Source organism: Pipistrellus kuhlii, unplaced genomic scaffold, assembly GCF_014108245.1.
Source record: "Pipistrellus kuhlii isolate mPipKuh1 unplaced genomic scaffold, mPipKuh1.p scaffold_m20_p_8, whole genome shotgun sequence".
In the NCBI taxonomy this organism is placed as follows: Eukaryota; Metazoa; Chordata; class Mammalia; order Chiroptera; family Vespertilionidae; genus Pipistrellus; species Pipistrellus kuhlii.
The window spans coordinates 3,595,314-3,620,608 of NW_023425584.1; the positions used below are offsets into that span (position 1 = coordinate 3,595,314).

Sequence of the window (25,295 nt, forward strand, 5' to 3'; positions counted from 1 at the left end):
ACTTGAGAAAGCAGGCGCACGGCTGTGCTGGCCACACTTCCCTCCGAGTCAGGGCTCAGAGCCTGCGGCATCCTATGTGGCCACAGTAACCACCAGCTCTGCTTTCTTCAAAGACTGACTGAGGGTCAGTAAGTTGCTCTGATGGGACTGAGACACAGAGCTGGCTCCTGGTCACAACTGTGAGGCAGGGTGGCAAGTGGGAAATGCCTTAAGCCTACCCCGACCCCCATCCTTCCCCCTCCCCATCTGCGTCTAATCAGCTGAACTGAGCGAATGATTCTCCCGGTCTGGGCTCAGACCCCTTACCTATAAAACAATGGGCATATACCACGATGGTCCCTTTGGCATCAGATCGTCAGTTTTATGGATTCCATGAACTTAGCTAAACAGGCTCCTTTGCTGGAAATGTAAGGATTGGTATTGCCTAATGCCCATGAGAACCTCATGCTCAAAGGGAAAGAAAAGAATGGGAAGAAAGAAAATGAAAGCCGAAGTGTCTTTTCAACTTGAAACTCTCTTTGGTCGTGAGACTAGCAAAGCAATGAGTTCAGAGTTTGGGAGGAATAGAAAAGTACAAATTGCAAAACAGGAAATCCATTCTTGGCTGGCTGTCAAAAAGCCATGAGCTGGGAAAAACTTAGATCCATCTTAATGTCTTAAAACGAATACAGCCCCCCAAATAGTGCATTACTGATGCTTGCTATTAAGAACTACTGCCCCGTGCCAGGCTTTTTACTCACTCTGGGCTTCTTCAGTCCTGGGTCTGAGGGTGTGGCGGTCCAATGAACCATTGGCCAATGAACCAAGTTGTCCCTGTGGCTGGCACCGACCTGCTACCTGCGCACCATCGTAACCACTTTTTTATGCACCATGGCCCTACGTAGACTGATCTTCCTCTCCAAATAGCAGAACAGCTCTTGAACTTGCACAGACCGCAAATTCTACATCTCTGACTCCTCCAGTGCCTTGGCTAGGGGAGGCCCTCAAATGCTTACTGAACAATTAAGAAAAGTACTTACCAGTCTCTTCAGGCACCTCAAACTACATGGCCACTGCTATCCATCCAACCCGAGTTCCGACTGCAAGGCCTTTTTAAAGGCATTATTTAGAGACACAGAGGCTTGTAAAAAATGAGCTTAACAAACACAAACACCAGGTTTCCATAGAAAGCAGGAAAATAATTTATTCCAAAAGATGGCAGAAGTAAGAAATTCATCCTGAAAATAGACTTTGGTGTAATTCTGTCGGGACAGATCTCCCCTTGAACATGCTCTCCTACGGCTGCCGCACTGGCGTCTTATTGTCTCGTGACAGCGTTCGCACACGTCACTGGTCCCCGTGTCATGAGCAGGCAGGAGCCATCTTCAGGTCCACAGTCCCAGAGAGAGTGCCGTGTTTCCCAGAGCACCTTCTGTCTCAGAGGAGCGCACAGACATGCGATGGCATCGGCACCGTTTAGAGTAAGGAGGCACATCATTCGTCAGAGTGTAAGGCTAACAGGAGAAGCACTGCACTGGAGAGTGAGATCAACTCTGCTGTGGGTGCTTAAGGCAGGAGGGCCAGAGCAGGCGAGCCCGGGAAGGCCCCCGGAGTGGAGGTGACTGCACATCTAGAGGAATTCTCGCCTTGACCTGCAAAACAAAGCCGGGCTAGTCACTGGTCCCACCCCACCCGCAGGAGGGCACAGGCTGACAACAACCCCGTCCATCAAACACGGAGGTGCTTGGTTAACCTGCAGACGGGGGAGGCGCTGCAGGCTGTGACAAGGGGTCCCATCGCCAAGGACACTGCTCCGCTGAGAACCACAAGCAGGTTTGACCGTGTCACAGAAAGAGGAAGAGCGAATGACTAAGACCGATCATACTGGAACCTAATGAGTTCACTTCGGCTTCAAGAGTCTCTTTCCCTTCCTCTCACAGCAAGGCAGCCAGCTCCCGCAAGCGGTTCTGTCAGACTCCCAGGAGCAGATTCCTGTCCTTGGAGCTTGAAGTTGCTCCCAGCGAGCTCCCTGTTCCCGCCACCGCAAGTGGCTAGAAGCTTCAAGCTGCGGCCCCACCTTCGCAGAGCCAGTACACAGCCAGACCAGGCATCTTCACACATCCAACTGCTAACGCGGTCGCGGAAACACTTTATATAAAGCATGTTTTGTAACTCTGCATAAATACAGCCACATATGCTACTTCTGAAGTTAAATAAGCAAGTAGGAGAAAACGTCCTTCCAAGGCAATTTCCGCACACGGCTGAGCTGGCGGTGAGGGAACGAGCTGGTTATGACCACAGTTTTCCAGAATGTGGAGGGGTTTGTTACATTTGGATGAGACACGGTTGTGGCAGGCAGGTCTGACAAGACTGAAGGTCAAACAGTGCGGAGAGGTCAAGATGGGCCCCTGAGGCTTTGCAAGGCAGTGGGCAGAGCCAGGAGAGTCCACAGTGCGGCGTGGCAAAAGGCTCCCAAGGCCCGGGCTCCAGGCGCCCAGAAGCAGAGACTGGGGCAAGCTGGGGCAGCGCCATCGCCCTGGGGGATGGCAAGCACAGGCTGCCAGGACGCCCTGCGGCAGGTACATTCAGCCCGAGATGGGAGATGGAATCAGAGGACCAGTCTTACAATGGAGCAGGAAAGAACCGCAGCAGGCGCAGAGGGGCAGTTCCAGAGCCGGTGGCTCTCGTAGGCCACCACCCCGGCCCCCCCTCAGCTTCACAAACATCCTCCCCCAGCAGAGCACGGCTCCTGGGCACAGGCCTGAGCTCCGGCCGGCAGGAATTGACTTGAGGATGCTGAAGAGCAGGTACAGATGTTCTGTCTGGTCATTCTCTAGGAACGTACTCGTTAGACTCCTCAGGGTTTAGGCTTTTTTGGACAAATAAATAATCACGAAATGAAAAAGTAGGTCTTCAATTTTGAAAAGCCGCGGAGAATCCGGGAATAATTTCCACTCAAGCTCAATGACAGCCAATTTAAGATGCATGTGAGTGAGTGTTATGTTAAATGGCATACACTATGGTTGCTTTTAAAGTGAAGCCCGTATTCTAATTATCTCTCTGATTAGAATGGGATGGGGGAAGGGAACTTGACAAAGAGCCCACACCCTCGTTTTATAAAATACCAGGTATACTGGTTAATAATGCAGATTTTTTCAATAGATGGAGTTCCACATATGTTAATATATAAGCGATTTGATATGTATGCTATTTTGTTGTATTGACAACAAGCTTGAACACTTCATGTCAATTTTATGAAGGTGTTAACATCATAGATATTTTAACATCACAGGTATTTAAAAATGTTGAATTTAGTGCCAAAAAAGAGCGCCTGCTGGAAGTTTTAATTCACTGCTTTATTTTGAAGAAAAGCGCTGCTGAAAGTTATATATTTCAGGAAGCTATGGTGAGCATGCTCCATCTCAAGATACTTGTAAATGCTCGTTTAAATGCTTTAAAAGTGATGATTTTGATGTGAAAGGCAAAGAATGTCCAGGTCAACTGAAAAAGTTTGAAGACCGACTTTCAAGCATTACTGGATGAAGATGGGTGTCAAACTCAAAAACAACTTGCAGAAAGATTAAATTCTGCTCAGCAAACAATTTCCGATCGTTTACAAGCAATGGGAAAGATTTTAAAGGAAGGAAAATGGGTGCCACATCAAATGAATGAAAGACAAATGGAAAACCAAAAAAAGGTCTTTTTTGCATCAAATTGTGACTGGCAATGAAAAGTGAATTTATTTTGAGAATCCCAAACGTACAAAATCAAAGGTTGATCCAGGTCAACCATCAACATCAACTGCAAGGCCAAATTGCTTCGGGAAGAAGACAATGCCCTGCGTTTGGTGGGATCGGGAAGATGTGGTGTATTGTGAGCTATTAAAACCATGTGAAACCGTTAATACTGATGGCTACGGACAACAAATAATCAATCTGAACCACGCTTTGATCGTGAAAGGACCAGAATGATCCAGAAGACACAGCAAAGTAATTTTGCTTCACGATGACGCACCAACACGCACTTCAAAACCAGTTAAAGACACGTTAAAAGATCTTGCCAGGGAAGTATTAACCCACCCGCTATATTCCCCAGACCCTGCTCCTTCAGATTACGTGTTCCGATCGATGGCACACGCACTTTCTGAGCAGCACTTCAAAACATACGAAGAAGTGGAAAATTGGGTTTCTGAATGATTTGCCTCAAAACAAGAAAAGTTCTATTGGGATGGTATCCACAAATTACCTGAAAGATGGGGAAATGTGTAGCTAGCGATGGACATTATTTTGAATAAAGCACTTTCGATGTTTCTCTTGAAATCATGTGTTTTGATTATAAAATCTGCATTATTAACTGGTACACCTGGTAAGGAGATCACTAAAGCTCCTTTCAGAGAAAACTGAGAATGAAGACAACATCAAAACACTAAGGCAGACCAGAAAATCGGTTCAGGGAAGAATGAGAGAATGTATGTATGTATGTATGTATGTATGTATTCCTTACACAAGGATATTTCTCCATTGTGTTTTAGAGAGTGGAGGGAAAGGAAGAGATGGAGAAAAACATCTATGTGAGAGACACATCCATTGGTCGCCTCCTGCATGCACCCCAACCAGGACTCGAGAATCAAGCCTGCTATTGAGGTATGGCACTTGGCCAGAATCAAATTCACAGCCCTTCATTGAGGGCCGATGCTATAGCCACTGAGGCAATCCGGCTAGGGCTGAATATATCTTTATTCACAAATAGATATCACAAATTCACAAAATAATTCCTTGTCTATTGTTATGTGTAATGTATGTAATGGACAAGAGGTATTCAAGCAAACTAAGGTGTGTACTGGTATTTGGCAAGTCAAATGAATGTCAAAAGCCAGGAGCTAAACACATTTAGGGGGAAGACATTCCTCTGAAACCAAGTGGCCAGGGAAGAAGGGCAAAGCCTTGCAGGCCGGATACTCACCAAGAAGCACCAGGAAGAACCGCAAGGGAACGGGGGAGCAGAATAAGACCGAAGAATGAAAAACGGTGTTTACTAACTGCTATTTAAATTAGTGAACGTTGCAGGCAGCGAGCGGCAGGAAAGGGTAAGGAAAACTAAGTAGGTCAAGAACATGAAAGCAGTGGGCAGGAACCACAGGTCACAGAGGGAAGCGGAGCAAAGGCTGCCAAGGTGGTCAGAGGGCAGACCGGGAGGCCCGGACCACCACGTTAGAAAGTGGACATGCCTGCAGACCAGTCCTTCTCATCTTCTGTGGCTCAGGGACCTTTGGTGGCCCTGACAAAGCGGAGCTTACAACAAGGTACACAGCATTTCAAGGGGCCTGTACCCGCTGCACCCAGGGGCCTCCGCTTAAAGACCTGCTCCAGCCACGGAGAACGACGAGGGTTCCGGCCAGGCCGTGAGCTGTCTCCGGAAGTGCTCTACCAGGAAGACACACGGGGCGAGGCTGTGGATCCACGGACTGTAGGAACAGGGAGACCGGGTGAGGAGCCACTGCAAATAACCTGGAGCTGAGTGACTGGGTCAGAAATTAGGGTGTCCGAGGAACAGACAGAGACGTCAACAGGGTCAACTGGATTCGAGGAAGAGGAGGAAGAAGGGATCGATGGGTTCTGATGGCAAGTGACAGAGGAAGCTGTGGCATCAGGAAGGGAAGTGGAGACGTGGCTGAGCTTGAAGTGGCCGCAGAATACGCAGAGATCAGATCAAAGACACGCGGCACCCACAGCAGGTCGCACCGCTTTGCTGCCACAGGCACGGCTTTGTTCCTCAGGCTCCCTGAAATGCCCACTCAGTGCTTTTGCCTCATGAGCACTCGGATATGTTTGGAATGCACAGAAAAACAGCCTGCCCCCCAGGGCAGGGGCCTAATTACCCAAACCCTTTCTTGTCCACCCCCCTCCCCCTGCCCCCCGTCTAGACTTTGGACTAAAACAGAATGGCTGCCCTGTAGGGCCGTGGCACACTGTATTAGCTCCTCTAACACGGTACCATGACATGGCAAACCAGCCAACTCCAGGACACTGGGGCTGAAGCCAAATCCACTCCAAGGAGACACATGACACTAGCATGACACCCCAAGGCTGTGGGAAACGGGACCTCGCCATAAACAGCAGCCTTGCGGTGGGTGACAGTGCCACGGTGAGGGGGACAGGCTGGCAGGGGAAGACGGAGAGAGCACTGTTTTGTCCAGTTCGGGCAAAACCTGCAGCCAATGACTGTGACATGTGGGCACTCCGCCTATGGATACCCGGGAGAAAACCCCGGCAGGGAAAGTGATGAAAGTAGCAAAAGGTGGACGAGGTGTTCAACCGTATTGTTCAGACCGAGTGGACTGCCCCTGTATAAAATTCTCCCAAAGCTTTCACAACTGCTTCTCATCGTCCTCTTGCTGAATACCTGTCTAACTCACACCTGCTCATTTCCAAGCCTGGGCTCTCAAACAAACCACGCACGAGATCAAACACCGTTTCTCACCAGATGAAGAAGGCCTACGTCTGGCTTCTGCGCCTCTTCATCATCCCACTTCACCATAAAAGTTCCAAGTCCAAAATGAGCTCAATCTTTTGAGTTTACGACTTAAGAGTTCTGCTTGCTCCAATGCCACACACACATCAGATCTCTTGATGTGGTCCCGCCAGAGGCCTAGAGTCCTGGTGCTGCCATAATCACACCACAAACGTGGAATGGATGTATAGGGTTCGCCTGGCTGTGCCCTTCTGCTTCCTGGCACTTTGCTTTTAAAGGAACCACCTCTCAATATAAGGGTTTCAAGCAGCAGCCCCAGTTGGTGCTGTGGACCAGAGTGCAAACGTTAGGAATTCATCAGTTAGGACACACACACACACAGGAGAAGGAAAGGACGGCCAATGAAACCTGCAGAGCCACACACCAGCGTATCCAGGGCCAGACAGCACGATCCTAAGGGAAGGAGGTGAGGCGCGGAGAGGTCACTTCTAGCAGGCAGTGCTGGAAGTTCTCAGCTTGAAAGCCCCATCGGCTCCTTACCTAACAGTCACCATAAAATCCATGTAAGAGGGAAATCAAAAGAGGGGAAAAAATGACTATTTACCTATCAGATTGGCACAAATCCAGCTTAGGAACAGGCTATACTGTTGGTGGGAATGTAAAACAGCACAATTCCTGGAGAAGGGAGTGTGTAATATCTAAAAAAAGTATTTTTACCTTTAACCCAGAGATTTCATTTTCAGGGAATCTAACTCAAAGATCACTAGCAAAAGCATATGCTGTCTCACTGGCCAGGGTGGCTCAGCTGATTGGGACACGGTCCCATACATTGCAAGGTGTGGGTTCAATTCCCAGTCAGGACCTAGGCTGCAGTTTCGACCCCCGGTTAGGTGTGTATGGGAGGCAACCTATTGATGTTTCTCTCTCACATCAATGTGTTTTATTTTTTTCTCTCTCTCCTTTTCTCCTCCCTCTCTCTCAAAAAGAAAAAAAACAATCAATGAACATGTGCTTGGGTGATGATTGAAAAAAATACAATGTCATATGCACAGGATATTATTGTGGCTTTATTAACAATAGCAAAAGACTAGAAAGGCCCAGGACATCAACGGCTATGAAAAGACTTGAGGAAGATCTCTATACACTGATAGGAGCAAGCTCTAGTTCAGTGTTAGGGAAAAAGCAAGCTACAGAATAGCACAGATATGTTTTCCATAATAGCTGTGGGGGGGGGGGAGATAAAACATACATACACACATACACACACAAACACACACACGTATGTATTTGCTTATCCGAAGCAAAATGAAACACCCAAAGGACAGACTTCTCTAAATATATCTTGCTTATAATTTTGAATTTGGAAATATGTTTTCCAAATATTGACTTTGGAAATATTCAAAATAGCAGCAAACAAAAAAATTACCATGAATTAAACACAAAATGAAACTTAATCTAACTACCTATCAAATTGATAACCCCCAGAAAAAATAATTATTTCAAGGATTTCAGAATACAGCATTCTGTTCTTTATTTGTTCTAAGGACAAATAAAGCAGAAAAGATATCCTAAACTGTACTCAATAAAGTTATAGTTGGTAGTTATAATGGTGTTTGAAACTATTTTATATGTACTGTAGGATAAGGAAAGTAAATAATTAAGTTACTGTCTTTAGGAGCTAAGATTTATAGTATATATGAATGATACTCAAGTATAAAACCAAAGAAGTCAAAAACTTGTAATGTCAAATTTGAAATGCTAACATGAACTGGTGATCCTTTTTCTTCTTAAAAGTACACACCTCTGGCTCTGCCCATTGTAAAGACTTAGAAGCAACAGCACGCTGGCAGAAACAGGCGCACTAGCAATCAGATCCTGACTTGTGAATACCATCGCCACTGAAAGGAACCAGGGCCAGCGGGGCTGGAGGACTGACCAGTGAGCCAGGATCCTTTCTGTGGGAAATTCAGAAAGCAACTGGAGGAGCAGTTGGTTGGAAGCCTGGGCCAGGACACACACCAGAAGGGTCTGGGACATCTTGATGTTGCCAGAAAGTAAGGAGACGAACAAGAGTAGTATAAAAGGATAGAGAAGCCCATTTAGACAGGCTCCCACAGGCCAAAGAAAGAACACTCTATAATAATAAAAGGGCTCATATGCTAATTAGACCGAACAGCCGAACGAACTTCTGGACGAAGCCGGGGCTGCAAGGGCGGAGCCCCTTGCACGAATTTCATGCATCGGGCCTCTAGGTGAACATAAAAAAGATAATAAATGTAAGTGATTACAATTAAAAAGGGGGAAAGAGAAACCTCACTGGGTACACTCGAAGAAACTTGAACACCAACAACTTGTAGTCTGAAATTTTTAAAAATTTAAATTAAATATGTATCCTGCTTTTCCTGTATTATCTGTAATTCAAGGTTACTCAATAATCCTCATTGATGAGAGGAAGCTCTTTTAGAGTCATCGAATCAAATGTAGAACCAGAAACTCACCATTGTGCAATTTCTCCGGTAACACTCAATTCAGACCACACTCATTGATGGATGACGTCACTGGTGGAAGGCCGACAGAGGACCTCACAATGGGAGGCCCAGGCTGCCGTTACCTGAACGCCCTCGGCATCACTGAAGCCAGGAGCCAGACACCATGTCTCCTGCAGGCACAGTGCCACCAAAGAGGCGCCCTTGCCCCAGAGCCGCGCCAGAACCCAAACACTGAGCGCTAACTCCCCTTTATCAAAACGATGGAGACAGGAACAAACTACACAGCAGCTGCCTGCCTCTCAGCTGGTGTTTCAATCTTTCCGCGCTACCGCTCCTGACCTCCAATACTCAGAACCGAATAAAAGCTGCAGTGTGAAGACCCATTTTCAAAAAGCACCCGTCTCTCTACCCAGAGCACTCAGCAATGCCAATGTCAAATCTGCCGGCCACTTCTTGAAGCTGCTGGGTCTCGTAACAGCAACTACCAGTGGTCGCTTTCCGGAACCGTGTCTAACAGCCGGCACGCCAAGTCGATCCTGTCCATCTCACTGGGTTTCAATCGCAGGGTCACAGCAGAATTTAAGAGAATCTGGGGATAAACCCTTTGGTAAAGCACATGGCCTACGCCCCAAATTTACGTCTCTTCGTGAGATCATGCTTGCTCTCAGTGCCAGCCCTTGCCAAGTGGTAAAGTGGCCACAGAACTCTGAGGAAAAGTCAAGGCAAACTCTAGCAGGGTGACTGACAACACTGATGAGGAAGGTCAAGGGCATAGTCACCTCGATGGCTGGGCGCGGGTCTTCCTCCTCAAGGCCAGTGATACTTGAGATACCAGATGGTTTCATTTTTCAGCTGCGGTCCGAAGAGAGGGTTGAGCTGGGCCAGAATTGCAATCAGCCAACTGAAAGGATAATGGGGAGGGGGAAATGACAACGAAAGTGGTGAAATCATGCGGGAACAGGACCATTTTCAATCGGGATGGGTTTATCAAACCTAAGTCGGCTCTGTTCAGACCAACCTTCAATACAAGTTCATAACCCACCGTGCTGAATGAGGGAGCCAGGCTGACAGCTTACCACAAGCTGAATCACAGAACACACCTGCCTTAAGCAGGGAGGCTTCCTCACAGGACAGCTGTCTTTTCTCAGTTTCTCGATTCCTAGTCTAAGTGTCTAAGATTTCCTGAATTCACACGACTTTACCTCAGAGTGTTGTTTTTATTCTTTATTCTTGAAAATATTACATAGTCCTCCTTCCCCCCACCCCCATCAGCTCCCTCCAGCCCACCCCCGCTGTCCCCTCAGAGTTTTTACCTAACTTTAAACTCAGGAGGAACGAGTGTTCCTTATCCATTCTACAGATGCTAAGACCTGCAGCCCAGACGCCACACCCATTTGTGCCGGGAGAGCCGGGTTAAATTTCGGCCCACCATCTCCCACTCAGGCTGTACCCCGAGTGCCCCTCCTCTAACCACCATCGCCACGAGGCTGAGCCCCAGGAGAGCGGAACCGAGCGGCTGGCTTAACAGCTGTCAGTGACAAGGAGCGGCTCTGGATCAGGCCCGCTTCCGTGGGAAGTACAGTGGGTGTTACAGAGCCCGGGTAGGCCGTGAACAGCAGCACACAGCGTCTCTAACGCTTTCTCGCACTGCCCACAGTGGTCCTCTGTCTGGTGGAACTATTCACACACCCAGTGCCATAGGAGAACCACGGAGCCGGAACCAAAGCAAAGAAGTGTTAGGACCTTGACTCCCCCTATAAGAGGGGAGCTGGCCTAGCCAACCAGGCCATTGTCTGGCTGGGTCTCTGTTCTTCCTTTTACTGTCATGTTCAGAATTCTTCCCATCTAAGGACCCACAGGCCGATTCTGCTCACCTATGCCCAGCCCCACATAGAAGCTTGCGCCTACAGAACAGTGCACCTGCCCGCCCCGCCCGCCCCACAAAAGGTGGTTTGTGACAGGTAACACGACACCTGAGAAGATGGGGCTGGAGCAGATACCGCAGGCTGACTCACTTCATAAACAAAAAGCTAATTCAGATGAGATCCTCTGATCCGTCCTGAGAACCAGAGTATTAAACACAAACAGAATACCGTGTAGTCGGGGTGTAACAGCTCTGACACTGGAACAGAGGAGGGGAGGGCAGCACAGGCAGACACACTGGAACGCTCTGTGACTGCAGCGAGCACTCACTCACCGGGCAGAGCTCAGTCATGGAAAATTCCACAGGCCCTGGACTTCCCCAACCCAGAAGCAGAGACGCTGGCTGTAAAGCAGCCGCCCGGCCTCCCGTCAGAGACAGAAGTAACTGGCCAATGCTCGGACACCTGAATAAAAAGCATGTTAGACCCTAAACTAGCCTGCCCCCCTTCTTCACCAAAAACACCGAGTACTGAATGCCACACCGGCTCCCAGCGCTTCCTGTGACGCTGTGCAGGGTCCTCCCTCCTGGCTGCACACTGTAATGACCAGAGAGCCTGTGACATTATGGACGCTCTGCTTCACCGGGACCTTTCCTTCAAGCCTCCCGGAATGCAGTTAGGGAAACTGAGGCAGGCAGAGGCTAAGTGACTGGCCTGTGCTCACGGTACTAATGAGGTGGGAGCTCCTGCACCGGAAACCAGTCGGACGAACGTTCCCACCACAAAAGCTACCTGAAGCACTGGCACTTCGAAGGCATCCATTCAGCAAAATCTAAACTGACCGGGGGATAAGGAAACAAAGAAGCCATCTGCTGATTATTGATTAAGTCCAGGACAGGCCTTCGGTTCCTGAGGTGAGGAAGAAATACCTGGAAGCGAGAACAAAATCTACTTTGCTTGCTCAGGTCACATTGAGAAACTTTTTTTTTTTTTAAATATATTTTATCGATATTTTACAGAGAGGAGGAAGGGAGAGAGATAGAGAGCTAGAAACGTCGATGAGCTGCCTCCTGCACACCCCCTACTGGGGATATGTCCGCAACCAAGGTACATGCCTTTGACCGGAATCGAACCTGGGACCCTTCAGTCCGCAGACCGATGCTCTACCACTGAGCCAAACCGGTTTCGGCGAGAAACTTTTTTGAATTTAATTTTCCATACTACTTTTAATGTTTTGATTCAAGTGAAACATCTCACTTAAAAACCCCAACAAACCACAGTTCCAAAAGTTCCCCGGGGAACGGCCCAGGCCTTTCCTCTGGAATTTCATGGGGGAACTGTGCCCCTCTGGCCAGCTGAGCTCTGTGCCTGCCCTTCCGACTCCGACCCGACTTGGAACTCCCACAAACACGGCGGAGAACTGGGAGGGGGAAACCCAGTCTGAATTGATGGAAGTGGGTGGAGGAAGAGGTCATATTCCAATGATCCTATTATTTCATGTGTCCAGGAAGAGAGAACAAAATGTACCCTTCAAATCTGCCAAGCTGTTCCACATGTCCCCATAACCCAAGTCCAGCCTCCTAACCAACCCTCTGAGATTATTCAAATGCCCGGGGCAGCAATGGTGCAATGACATCAGTCTGCAGAGCTGGCATGGGCCCGAAGTCAAGTCCATGCTCTTTATTCCAAAGACAGGACACTATGCCCTAGAGTCCCACGGTACCAGCTGACACAAAGGTCCCGGTTTATCCCACAATCGTTACCAATGCCAGGCTCCAGGTCCGCTCTGGGGCTGCAAAGAGGAATGAGCAGAGGGACCAAGCCCTGCGGGGGGCCCAGCTGGTGAGAGAAGCCGGAGCAGCGGGCTGTGCTCTGGGAGGGTTCATTCCACACACTCCCAGGCCCCTGGCCATGAGCTCGGCTCTGGATGATTAGGATTCTCCAGCCAGACTGCGCGTCCTCCCCCACACATAGGGCTACTCCCAACTCTCTCAGGTCTGGCTTTGTTCTTTTGTTTCACATTCAGATATGAGAACAGGGAACAGAGAGGCATGGCTACTTCCTGGTGACGCACAGATCAAGCGGATAAATGCCTAGCTTCCCTGTTGGCAAGGACTCCTCTTCTGATCCACTGTCCCTCCTGCCAGGGTGATGACACAAGTGACCTTAAGAGACAGCAGAGACACAGAAGAGCGACTTGCACTATCTCCACCGAGATCATCTATTATCTGCCCCCATCCCAATCCACTGACACAAACCCGTTCAAAGGCACGTATTATTGGATGCTATTAGAAAATATGGATTCAGTACTGGGCAGGGCTGCGTTTTAATCCCAGCTATCTATCTACATATATGAAAGGCTAATATGCTAAGTGTCTGACTGTCTGACCAGTCGCTATGACTTGCACTGACCACCAGGGGGCTAACACTCAACGCAGGAGTTGCTGAGCTGCAGTGACTTGGCAGCGGTGGTTCTCGGGTGACGCACCCCAAAACCAGGAAGGAGGGAGCCTGATTCCTCACAGGACCATGCATCATGTTGCTGGGGCACTGTTGGCCCTGAATCTAGTTTACTGCCCTATTGCGTTTGCGTTCCACACTCTGTACAACAGCAACTTTGCAGAGTGCCCTCTTGTACTCAGGGACCCTCGGTGAGTCTCAGAGAGCCGGTTTCAGCCAGATCCCTGCAGGCCAGGCAAGCCAAGGGACCCCACCTGCCAGAGGGACCCCTACACTCCACTGGCACCAGGAGAGACGAGGGACCATGAGAGGTTGGCTCCAGGGCGTGTCTGGCCCATCTCACCCAGTCCTACCCCACCTGCCCCTTCTAATTAATTTCCTTTCAATGTGCACAAATCTGTGCACTGGGTCACTAGTCATGAATATTAGCAGACTGTCTCCAGGCAAGTGGCCTTACAACCCCAAGCCTCAGTTCCCTCTTTTGTAAAATGAAGATGATAATCCCTGCCTCCAGATGTTAAGAAATAATGAGAGAATATGAAATGAGAGTATATGAAATGCTCTGCGGAGTGGTTGACAAACAGACATTTAACAAATACTAGTCACTCCTCCTCTTTCCCGTGAGACAGCGATGCATTGAGGCCCGGAATGAAATACAACCCGTGCACCGCACTGAGGAGTCCCTCACGCAGCGCTGAGTCATCCTCGTCTCCGCCTCTTCTCCGCCCCTCCCCTCTGTGGCAGGCGGAATTCCTGGATGTCCCCCAAGATACCCAACCCCTGGCATGCACGCCCTGTCTAATCCCGAGGCCGTGAACAGGACGATGGCCACTCCTGTGATCAGTCTCCGACAGACAGCTGCCTGAGGAAAGGGAAGTCGTCCTGGGTGGACGTGACCTACTTGGGAGCGTTCCTAAAAGGGACAGGCTCTCCCTGACGAAGGCGGTGGAGCGTGTGTGTCACTTACGAGTGATGAGCTCGGAACATCTCCTGTAGTGTGCACTCAAACAACTGACCTCTTTTTCTCTCCTTAAAGCGCACAGTGATAAGCTGTCTCGGTAGAGGGAGCTGGAGGGAAATTGCAGGCGGGGACAGGGAGTCTGCGGGGTGGGTACGAGGACATCTGGGACAGCAGGCTCGGGCCCAGTCATGGTTGCTCTTTGGTCTGGTAGTCTCAGCCTGGAAATAAGCTCCTGGCAGCACTCTGACCCCAACACCAGAGTCCCTGCATGGCCCGTAGTCTCTGGAGGCCAGCTGCACTGGCACAGGAACATGGCTCCACACCCAGGCCCTGGCCACCTGCTCTCGCCTGTATCAGAAGGTGGCATCCTGTTTACCCAGAAACTCCAGCCTGGCCACACCTTCTACAATGAGGTCCGAATCCTTTCCAAGTCTGTCTTTCCTTGGGTCTCCCTCAGCCGGAGAACCATATTGAGTTTCCTTATATCTTACACTCTTCTGTCAGAGCTTATAATAATGTTGTTACCCTTCCTCTGCCTAACCTACTGTGTGGTTTTTATCTCCTTATTAGACTCAGACTGCTACAGGGTGAGAAGGATTTTACACAAGGAGACTCTATTCCTGGCTGTGAAGTTGGAACGGCTGCTCCACAAGGAATGTGGGAGGTCTCTCGGAGCTGAGAATGACCCCAAGTGAACAGCCAGCGGGTTTAGGACCTCAGTCCTACAACCACAAGGAATTTAATTCTGCCACAGCCATGGGAGCTGAGAAGAGGACCCCAGGCTCCGGATGAGAAGGCACAAAATGGTTTTTCATTAATCGATGCCAACCCTATCTCGATCCTTTCACACAGGTATGCTCTGCTTTTGCCAGCTCTTAAAATACCTCTCCTTTCTTTTCTCCATACTCTCTATACCAGGCCTTCTTCCAGTTCAAAGTCTGTAACAATACTCTTACCCGCCAAATCATAAAGGGAAAAAATTATACAGTCAGAATAAGAAAAATAAACTTTTTCATCTAGCAGATTTCCCTTCCACTGTAGTCAAGACAGCCAAGTATTTTCAATGTACCCATGAGAGAAGTGTACGTAATTCTCAGACCAAAAGGCTGGGTGCAGGCAAGTACCCGGAGAGGGAAGGAAGTGACTGCAGAGAGCTTTCGTGCTTGAGGCCGTACACTAAAGCAGATGGACTGACTCCGATGGGGACCAGCAGGTGAAGCCCGGGCCCAGACAAGGCAAAGAATCTAATACAATGTTCACATTCGTCCCCGCAAAAGCCGAGACCCCAAGGTGAAGACAAACCAAACAGAACCCCTCAAGAGAAACGCTAGGAAACCTCCTGTCTTAAATAGAAGGGCCAAGAAGAAGAACTGGTCACCACTGAGAACTCGTTATCATGATGGTTTACAGCTCACATTCATTCTCCGGTTTCTAAAAAATAAACACGTATCCAGAATTTACTTAATTAAACACACTGGTGATGGCCTCAGGCATCTAACAGAAGCACGTGACTCCTTTCTGGGAGGGGCTCGCCTTCACACCAGACCCCGAAGAAGGGGTACATGTAAAATTACAGGGAAAATTAACAGCTTTTAGTCAACCATAACTGAACACATATGGAAGTAGAAGGCAGCAAAGAGCAGACACAGAAATGGAAGGGCTTTAGATACTGGAATGATCAGATACAGATGATAAATAAACTATGTCTTAAGAAATAAGTTTGCCGAAACCGGTTTGGCGGTTTGGCTCAATGGATAGAGCATCGGCTTGGGGACTGAAGGGTCCCAGGTTCGATTCCGGTCAAGGGCATGTGCCTTGGTTGTGGGCATATCCCCAGTGGAGGGTGTGCAAGAGGCAGCTGATCCATGACTCTCTCTCATCGATGTTTCTAGCTCTCTCTCTCTCCCTTCCTCTCTGTACAAAATCAATAAAATATATTAAAAAATAAATTAAAAAAATAAGATAAGCTTAAAATATGTGCAGGGAGAAAGAAGGAAGAGGGAGAGGGAGACAAGGAGGAAGAAAAGGAAAAAGGGAGAGGGAAGCAAAACTATAAAAGAAACAAAAGAACTTCTATAGAAATAACAACTAAACTACCGGAAAATAAAAATGTCAATAGGTGAGGTTCTGGTTCCAGTAATAGCAGAGTATCAAACTCATCCTATAGACAGTATATTAATAAACTCTAATAACAAAATGTAAAAAACAACTATTGGATGGTACTAGAGATAGGGAATCTCAGAAAATAAATTAAAACAATAAAAAGAAGAACCCGGTGGAAATTTTAGAACTAAAAGGTATAATTCACAAACTGGAAAAAAAAAAAAAAAAAAAACTTTGGTGGGCCCACTAACAGATTGGAGACGAAAGAAGAAATAGTGAACAGGACTTTTTGGAGAAACTGACAAAGTGATTCTGAAACACAGGTGGTTATTGTAAAACCTTGCAGAACACACACGGAGGACTCTGATTTCAATACAAAGCTACAATACCCAAGATAGTATGGTATGTCATAAGCCTTGACAAAGAGGTCACTGAACAGAACAGATAGTTTGGAAATAGACTCATATGTGGTCAAGTCATTTTGAATAAAGATGCCAAAGCAAATGAATGGAGAAAGGAAATTGTTCAATCAATGGTGCAATTGTACTGGGAACAAAACCAAGCCCGACCCAACATCCCAGTGCCGGGACTGGCAAGCAGCATGCCGAACCCCCAGGCCTCCCAACTGCCCACTATGGAAAGCCTCAGGTGCAGCCTGGCCCACCAACAGGAACTGTAAGAGCTAAGCTCAACAGATCTTTCTCTTATCTCAATTTTTGCCAGAAAAAATATTTTCCCCAAACCTCCCAGGACCATCTACCATGATCCAAATTCCTTCCCAGACTGCTCTGCTCATCTCACAACTTGATCCAACATCCCGCCCTTCCCCTCCCCACCCGCCTCCCCTGGGTCTCTGTCATTTGCTCCAAGAGCTGCCACTCATTCACACACCTCCTCCTAGTCTCACACTCAGGCTGCCTCCAGCTGCCCTGACACCTGGCTCCCTGGGGGCTCTCTCACTCAGAAAGGCTGACACCAGATGGCTCAGGCTTGAGGATGGGAGTACAAACTTCTTTGGTCCTCCCCACCCCCCTTGCCATGTGGCCTCCAGAGAGTTCTCTCCCACTCTTAGGGAACACCGACTTCCATCTTGGGGAGCATGCCTGCTGAGTGTACTACCCTCTGCTTTCTTCATCATTCTGGCCACGCCCCCTACCTCAACAGGGAAGGCTCAAGGGTGCTGTTTTCTGGCCCTTCCTCATCAAAGCACCTACAAGGTGGCATTCCTGAGCTCGGGCCCTGGCCTCTCTCTTAGGCCTGTTTCTCAGTGGCAGCAGCACTGGCATCCGGGGCTGAACAGTTCTTTGCTGGGAGGAGGGGCTGTCCTGCCCAATGTAGGAAGGACAGCGGCAGCCCTGGCCTCTGCCCACAGGATGCCAGCAGCGGCCCCGTAGACAACCACATTACAGTCTCGGGCCCTCAACCATCTCTCCTTAGATCCAGCTTCCCATCTGACATCTCTCAGAAGTTTCACCAGCAATCGGCCTGTCCCCGGTTGGATTTCTTTTTTTAAAATATTTTTATTGATTTCAGAAAGGAAGGGAGAGGGAGAAAGATAAAAACATCAATGATGAGAATCATTGATCGGCTGCCTCCTGCATGCCCCACACTGAGGATGGAGCCCACAACCTGGGCATTGAACTGTGACCTCATGGTTCATAGGTCGACACTCAACCACTGAGCCAGGATGGCCGGGCCCCAGTTGGATTTCTGTTTTGAAATTGGCTTCCCTCTGCGGAACTATGAACACAAACTGGTCGCACTGGCAGAGATCCTGGCTTATTCCGAGTTCAGACACGTCACGCCCCACAGAATCTAACCTTCAACTAGAACAAACTGGGAAGAGGAAAATATTGCCACAAACAGAAGGCAATTAAAAAGTCCATGAATGTATTTCAAAACATGACCTTGCCTAGAAAATCCAGTTCCTTTGGGTGTGTCTTCAAGAGAGGCTCTTTCAAGAAATAACCGGTACCTACTAGCACCAAACAGTGAGGCTTTCTTTGACTGATTTACTGCAGAATCCTACCCCTTTGTGGGAGCAGGTATGCAAAATATTTAGCGTTTAAGTTACACCCAATGTTTAGACAGATAACTTGCTAGTAAGTATGACATATAATCAAGGAAAAGAAAAAAATAATTTTGGAAATCTGTGCACTAGCTCTGTGAATACACCGATGACAGCATGAACCCAGTCAACACGGCTGTCACAACACGTTGGTGCAAAGGGGAAAATGGTCTAAAACCTAGACAGCGAGAGGCAAGAGCTTGCCTTTGAATACTCTGAAGCTTTCTCCAGGAACTGAGTCATACTCAGATTTTTCCCGGGGCCTGCCTGGAGGCACTCCCCACTGAAGGGGAGAGGGTAGACAAGAGCTGGAAACATCTTTCAAACAGTTAAACTGCAGTTCTGCCACTCATGAGACTAAATAACAGCATCCCAAACATATATGTTGAGAATTATCTTACATACCCTAAAATAGTATTTACTCAGCAGTTTATATAAATGAATATAATCCATACAAATAGATGCTAATTATTACACTTTTAAATTTTAAAATGTTTGGCCTAGCCTGGATTGCTAAGTGGTTGAAGCACTGGCCTGTGCACCAGAGGGTCATGGGTTCAATTCCTGATCAAGGGCACTTACCTGGGTTGCAGGTTCAATCTTCAGCCCCAGTCAGAGTGAGTGTAGGAGGCAACCAATCGATGTCTCTCTCTCTCACATCAATGTGTTTTCTCTCTCCTCCTCCTCCTCTTCCTCCTCACTCCTTCTACCCTCTCTAAAGAAATCAATAGAAAAAATATCTTCTGGTGAGGATTCACAAAAATAAATTAATTTTAAAAAATTTTTATTTAAAAAATTGTTCTTACTCTACTTGATTACAATTTTAGCTCAACTTCAGTTCGGTAGATGAACAGTCAGAAAAAAGAATGACTTTTACGGGGACAAGGGATTAACCAAAGAACATATATGCATAGTCCATGGACACAAACAAACAAAAAAGAATGGCTTTATTTGAGATGGTGAGATATTTAAGTGAAATGAGGCCTAAATATTTTACAATAGTGAACTACAAAGCACTACAATGACAATTTCTGATGGGCATAAACTGTACTTGGGTTGGCAGAGGAAGAGAGTATCTGTCCAGTTCTTATGTAAATATACTTATATATAACTTGAGGCCCGGTGCACGAAATTCATGCAGGGAGGGGGGAGTCCCTCTCCAATCCGGGATCCCTCAGGGGATGTCCCACAGCCGGTTTAGGCCTAGACTGGCAGTCAGACATCCCTCTCGCAATCCAGGACTGCTGACTCCTAACCACTCCCCTGCTGGCCTGATGTCCCCCAACTGCCCTCCCCTGCCAGCCTCATGGCCCCCAACTGCCCTCCCCTGCCAGCCTCATGGCCCCCAACTGCCCTCCCCTGCCGGCCTCATGGCCCCCAACTGCCCTCCCCTGCCGGCCTCATGGCCCCCAACTGCCCTCCCCTGCCAGCCTCATGGCCCCCAACTGCCCTCCCCTGCCGGCCTCATGGCCCCCAACTGCCCTCCCCTGCCGGCCTGATTGCCCCTAACCACCTCTGCCTCGGCCCCCACCACTGTGGTTTTATCTGGAAGGAAGGTAGTAAGATGTCTGGTCTCCAGGTATAATTAGCATATTACCCTTTTATTAGTATAGATTATGTAAGTAATGGCATAATTATAAAATTATGTAAATATAAATACTGAACATAGAAAATGTATGCTAATTTTTCTTTTTTTTAAATTTGTGGGGTTTTTAAATATTTTCTGAAGTGTGCTACTTTTATTCTTCAGACATTATTTTATTCTTCAGACATGAGGACAAGCTTCAATGAAACAAAGCTGCCAAGTTTCACAACAACCATGCTCCACTTATTTCATTTCCCATCACATACATCATAAATGCCACGAATAATGCTTATTACTTTAGGAAAAAGTTACTTACAAGAGATAGCAGCAAACTGAACAGGTCACCAACATGGTGATGATGACTCTGAAAAACAACAACAAACAACAATTAGAACCTTGCAGACTAAGCAGACACTGCAGGATGGTTCAAGTCCCTTCCGGAGAGATCAAGCAAGCAGGGACTGTGCACCCAGAAAAGGCACCTGCATCTGTCCCAGCGCCCACACTGCACTGCACCTGGGGTGCATTTGATAGAAGTTAGAGTAAATAATTAAACGTTATTTGTATTTAAAGGGATATGCACTGATGCCACGCTTAGATGTCTAATCCAAACCCACCTAAAACTGAACGCAAAGGCTGCAGTGACAATTCATTTGACATCCAAGGAACTACCCAATTGGGCCCTTCCACCACAAAATGACACTGTACTTCTAAAAATGTGACTCTCTAGTGTTGACCTCTCCCCGTCTCCATTCCTCTCTGAAAAAGTTAAATCTGGTGAATGTCTCCTCCCCATTCCCTCCCAACCTATTGCTAAGGGAGCCGCTGTGACACACCTGGGCCTCACACAGACATGCGGATGGCTAAAGAGAAACGAGGGAAGCCCTGACAACAGGAATGGCTGGAAAGCTGACTCAGGCACAGACCCGATTTCGCCCTTTTATCCTACACTTGTCAGTCACAAAAGAGAATGAGGAAGGCGCTTTAGGTACACGTAGATTCAGAAGTTCTCCCTTCTGCCTTTTTTTCTCCTGCCTCCCAGGTCCTGAAAACCTCACCACCCAACCTGCTGTCTTCTGATGTGCAGGGGTCTTCCAGGAAAGAGGATGTAACATCCAAGTCTTCCTTCCTCTCCTCACACAGGGCACCTTTATGAATGAAGGTGCTTCACTTTACTATCTTCTTAATGAAGTTGTCTTAATGCTTCAAATCAAAAAGGCTCTCCTGGCCCTGGCTGGTTTGGCTCAGTGGACAGAGCATTGGCCTGCGGACTGAAGGGTCCCAAGTTTGATTCCAGTCAAGGACACATGCCTGGGTTGCAGGCTTAATCCCCAGAGGGGGCGTGCAGGAGGCAGCCGATCAATGATTCCCCCTCTCATCATTGATGTTTCTATCTCTCTCTCCCTCTTCCTTCCTCTCTGAAATACAAACATATATATTAAAAGGCTCTCCTGTTTTAAAAATTCACCATAGTCCTTGAAGCAATTCATCTCCTTCATGTATTTTTAAAAATTTTAATTTGCAATCTTTTCAGGAGGTAAAGGAAAACCAGTACTAATTCCGTACTAACATTTCCACTTGACAATGAGGAAATGGGAATGTGGAAAAATTAGGTAAATTGCTCAAGGTCACAGGGATCACCCAGCAGGGGCAGTGCTTCTCCAAATGGAATACAGTAACTCCGAGGCGGCTCTGTTTTAAGACCAGCTCAATCCTGCCAAGAGCAGGAAATATAAGGATTCGGGGGGGAGGCTGTGGCTTAGACCCGGATAACATGTCACTAGCAGGTCAAACCTGAATCGTGACACTAGGGCCAGAAATGCACATGAGGTGGCATTTCATTACCCTGGGTAACAGCGTGGGCATGGAGTCCCGAGGCTGGGGCAAACGGGTGGGACCCCCGTGGAGGTTTTTAAGAAAGGAGTGGTCAATGCTACCAACACATTAACAAATGCTTTTCTGCGTATGAAGGCTGCAAAGGCAGACAGTAATGTAATGCAGCGATTTTCAACCTTTTGCATGTCATAACACATGTAAACTAGTTACTAAAATTCTTTTTTTTAAAAACATATTTTATTGATTTTTTACAGAGAGGAAGAGAGAGGGATAGAGAGTTAGAAACATCGATGAGAGAGAATCATCCATCAGCTGCCTCTTGCACACACCCCACTAGGGATGTGCCCGCAACCAAGGTACATGCCCTTGACCGGAATCGAACCTGGGACCTTTCAGTCCGCAGGCCAATACTCTATCCACTGAGCCAAACCGGTTTCGGCTAGTGACTAAAATTCTGTGGCACACCAATATATATATATTTTTTGCCGATCTGACAAAAATATAGGTGTAATTTTTATTTCCAAAAAATAAAAATAAATAATAATTACCTACCCCTTTTGCTCCAAAATGATTTTTTTTTTTTTTTAAATCAGGTGCTTGTCTAAGGATTTTTGGTATCAAGAATGAGCCAATCATGCCGGGACCGGTTTGGCTCAATGGATAGAGCGTCGGCTTGGGGACTGAAGGGCCCCGGGTTCGATTCCGGTCAAGGGCATGTACCTTGGTTGCGGGCATATCCCCAGTAGGGGGTGTGCAAGAGGCAGCTGATCAATGACTCTCTCTCATCAATGTTTCTAACTCTCTATCTCTCTCCTTTCCTCTCTGTACAAAAATCAATAAAAAATATATTAAAAAAAAGAAAGAAAAAAAAAGAATGAGCCAATCAGATGTAACCTTATCCAACCTGACCAATAAGATGCAACTGGATTATATGACCTATATTTAGGGTTCATCACAGGGCATTCTCACCTGACAGCTATGGTTGTGTTGGCCGTTGTCATTTTTTTATCTGGCAATCCCAGGGAAAGAGGTCAGTGCCCCGGACGAAATAGTCAGCTATTCATGTTTTTAAAATGCTTGTGGCACAATGGTTGACAATGGCTGGTGTAATTCATAGTTGAAGACAGAAACACTAACTCCAGGAAGAGAAACAAGTCTAAGAACTTACATTTGGTTACTATAATCAGCCTTCATAACCCCTGAATTCTGACATTCTCTATTTCATCTATTACTGCGTGGGAAGATGAGAGGGAGGAAGGTAAGGGGACCTGGTGGAATCTCATGTACCATTTCTCCTCCTTGCATGATGTCTTACTTTTAAACTACTTGGAAGTAACAGGTCTAATAATACACGTTTATTTAAGAGATCAAGGAAGGGTTCAGGACACAAAACATCATTTTCTTTCCCTTTTTAAAGGCCATGGAATTATCCACTCAAGGGACGCTTACTGAATGCTTGCTCTGCGGGCAAAGCACTGAGAAGCCACCAGCTAATTTCGGAGGAAAATGGTGTTCCTGACAAATCGTGACTTCAGTCTGTTTCACCCCACATGATCTTGCCGAGAAAAAATGACTCAGAGGCAAAAGAGGAACAAAAAGGCAAAAAAAAAAAAAAAAAAAAAAAAAAAAAGTGTGCGAAGGCTCCTTTGAAGATAAGCCTCTATTTCATACAATAAAAGTTTACTTACCACATAGGTTAAGCTCTATTGGACATGGGGAGTGTATTTCTTAACCGATCACCCTAAGAACTTGTTTCTCACACGCAAGGTCGCGGGGAGCGCGCTGCAGAAGGCATGACGCAGGGTTTCTGCACCAGCAAGCCGCCTGCCCTCCGGCGGAGCCTCGCGGTGGCCCGGGCCCGGCTCCCTCCCGCTCCCTCCGGCGCCCGCGGGAGGCGAGGCCTGGGCTGCACGTCGCTGCACAGCCCGCCCTGCGCGACTGCGACGGCGGCGTGCGAAGTGCAAGGGCGCCGTCTGCTTCCCTGGCCTGACCCCTTCCCGGAGGCAAACGAGGCCTCGTCTGGGCGGAGAGCGGCAGACCGAGCCCCAACTCCTTCCCGGGTCGGTATGAACCCGTTTCCGACACCCACCCAGGACGGGGACGCGAGAAAAAAATCCCCCTGGAACTCACCCCCACGAATGGCCCACCGGAGGTCACCCTCCGGGCGACGCGGCCGGGAGTCCCCGACGCGGCTGCGGCCCGCTCGGCGCGGCCAGCCCGGGGTCAGGGCCGCCGGCGAGGTCTCCGGGGCCGGCGGGCCGCCCTCCCCTCCCCTCCCCTCCCTCTCCCCCTCCCCCTCCCGCCGCCCCGGCCGCGCGGCCCCTCCGCCAGCGGGCCCGGCGCACGCACTCACCCCCGGTTGGGACCCTTGGGGATGAACCAGGGCACCAGGAGGCCCACGACGCTCCAGAACACGCTCATCACGATCAGCGGCACCGTGAGGCCGCTGTACGCCATGGTGGCCGCCGCGCCGCCAGCCCCTGCCCCGCCGCCGCCGCCGCGCTCGGGTCCCACCCGGAAGTGTCAACACCCGGCCGCGTGACCAGCGCGCGCAGGGCCCGCCCCCCGCGTCCTCACGTGACCCGCGCGCCGGCCCCGCCCCTCGGGGGGTCTGGAGAGACAGGCTCCGCCCCCACCTGGCGGAGGGATGTCACTCACCGGAGGGTCAAGTCACTAGGAGCTCGGCCAGATAGTTCTCCTTAAGAACGCGGCCCTTTTAGGAAAAGACTGAGGTTGCATATTGACAGCTTTATCTTCTTTTAGTATTAATATGTTTTTATTGATTTCAGAGAAAGGGAGAGAGAGAGAAACACCATTGATGAGAGAGAATCATTGATGGGTTGCCTTCTGCACGCCCCCACAACTCCCAGGAATCCATCCGTGACCTCCTGGTTCACAGGTTGACACTCAACTACTGAGCCACCCAGGCCAGGCTTTATCTTCTTCTTATATAACAAACTTAAACTAATTGTAAGTTATCGTTAAAAGCCATAAATTCCTGTCTGTAACTTGGAAACATCACGAAACTCGTTGTAAGCACCTCACCAGAGCCTATGAGGGAGTTTCAGTTATTATCCCCACTTTGCAGTGGGGAAACTGAGGCTCAGGGAAGAGGTTCAGGATCTTGCTCAAAGCCACAAAGCTGGTAAGAGGCTGAGCCAGGATTCAACTTCCCATGGTGTGATATTCAGTCAGTGCTTTTTTCTTAAAAATCCTCATTTGAGGATATGTTCATTGATCTGAGAGAGAGAGAGAGAGAGAGAGAGAGAGAGAGAGAGAGAGAGAGAGGGAGAAACATCCACCTATATGTGCCAGGATCGGGGATCGAACCCACAACCTTTTATTGCACAGGACAAGGCTCCAACCAACTGAGCCACCGGCCAGGGCAAAGCCAATGCTCTTACACTGCACTATTGTATTACGTCTTGTGCACCATGTAAGGTTCTGGGGTTCAATCAGAACCCCCTCTAGCAGTTCACAG

The 25,295-nt window shown here is 48.4% G+C and overlaps 1 protein-coding gene and 1 long non-coding RNA gene across 3 annotated transcripts; one reads left to right on the forward strand and one right to left on the reverse strand.

The window, feature by feature from the left end:
• Positions 1-1,157: 1,157 nt before the first annotated feature.
• Positions 1,158-24,359, reverse strand: ATP6V0E1 (ATPase H+ transporting V0 subunit e1). Its single transcript, XM_036424765.1, has 4 exons — positions 24,168-24,359; positions 20,295-20,342; positions 9,719-9,840; positions 1,158-1,631 (listed from the first exon to the last, which is right to left on the reverse strand). The coding sequence occupies exons 1-3, from the start codon at positions 24,269-24,271 to the stop codon at positions 9,747-9,749; spliced, it is 246 nt and encodes an 81-aa protein (XP_036280658.1). The 5' UTR covers positions 24,272-24,359; the 3' UTR covers positions 1,158-1,631; positions 9,719-9,746.
• LOC123651744 lies at positions 11,514-15,195 on the forward strand. Of its 2 annotated transcripts, none has more exons than XR_006740625.1 (2): positions 11,514-11,766; positions 14,793-15,195. It is a non-coding gene; the product is annotated as an uncharacterized LOC123651744 (long non-coding RNA). The 2 variants fall into 2 exon arrangements; XR_006740626.1 differs by lacking the exon at positions 11,514-11,766 and adding an exon at positions 14,616-14,635.
• Positions 24,360-25,295: the final 936 nt, after the last annotated feature.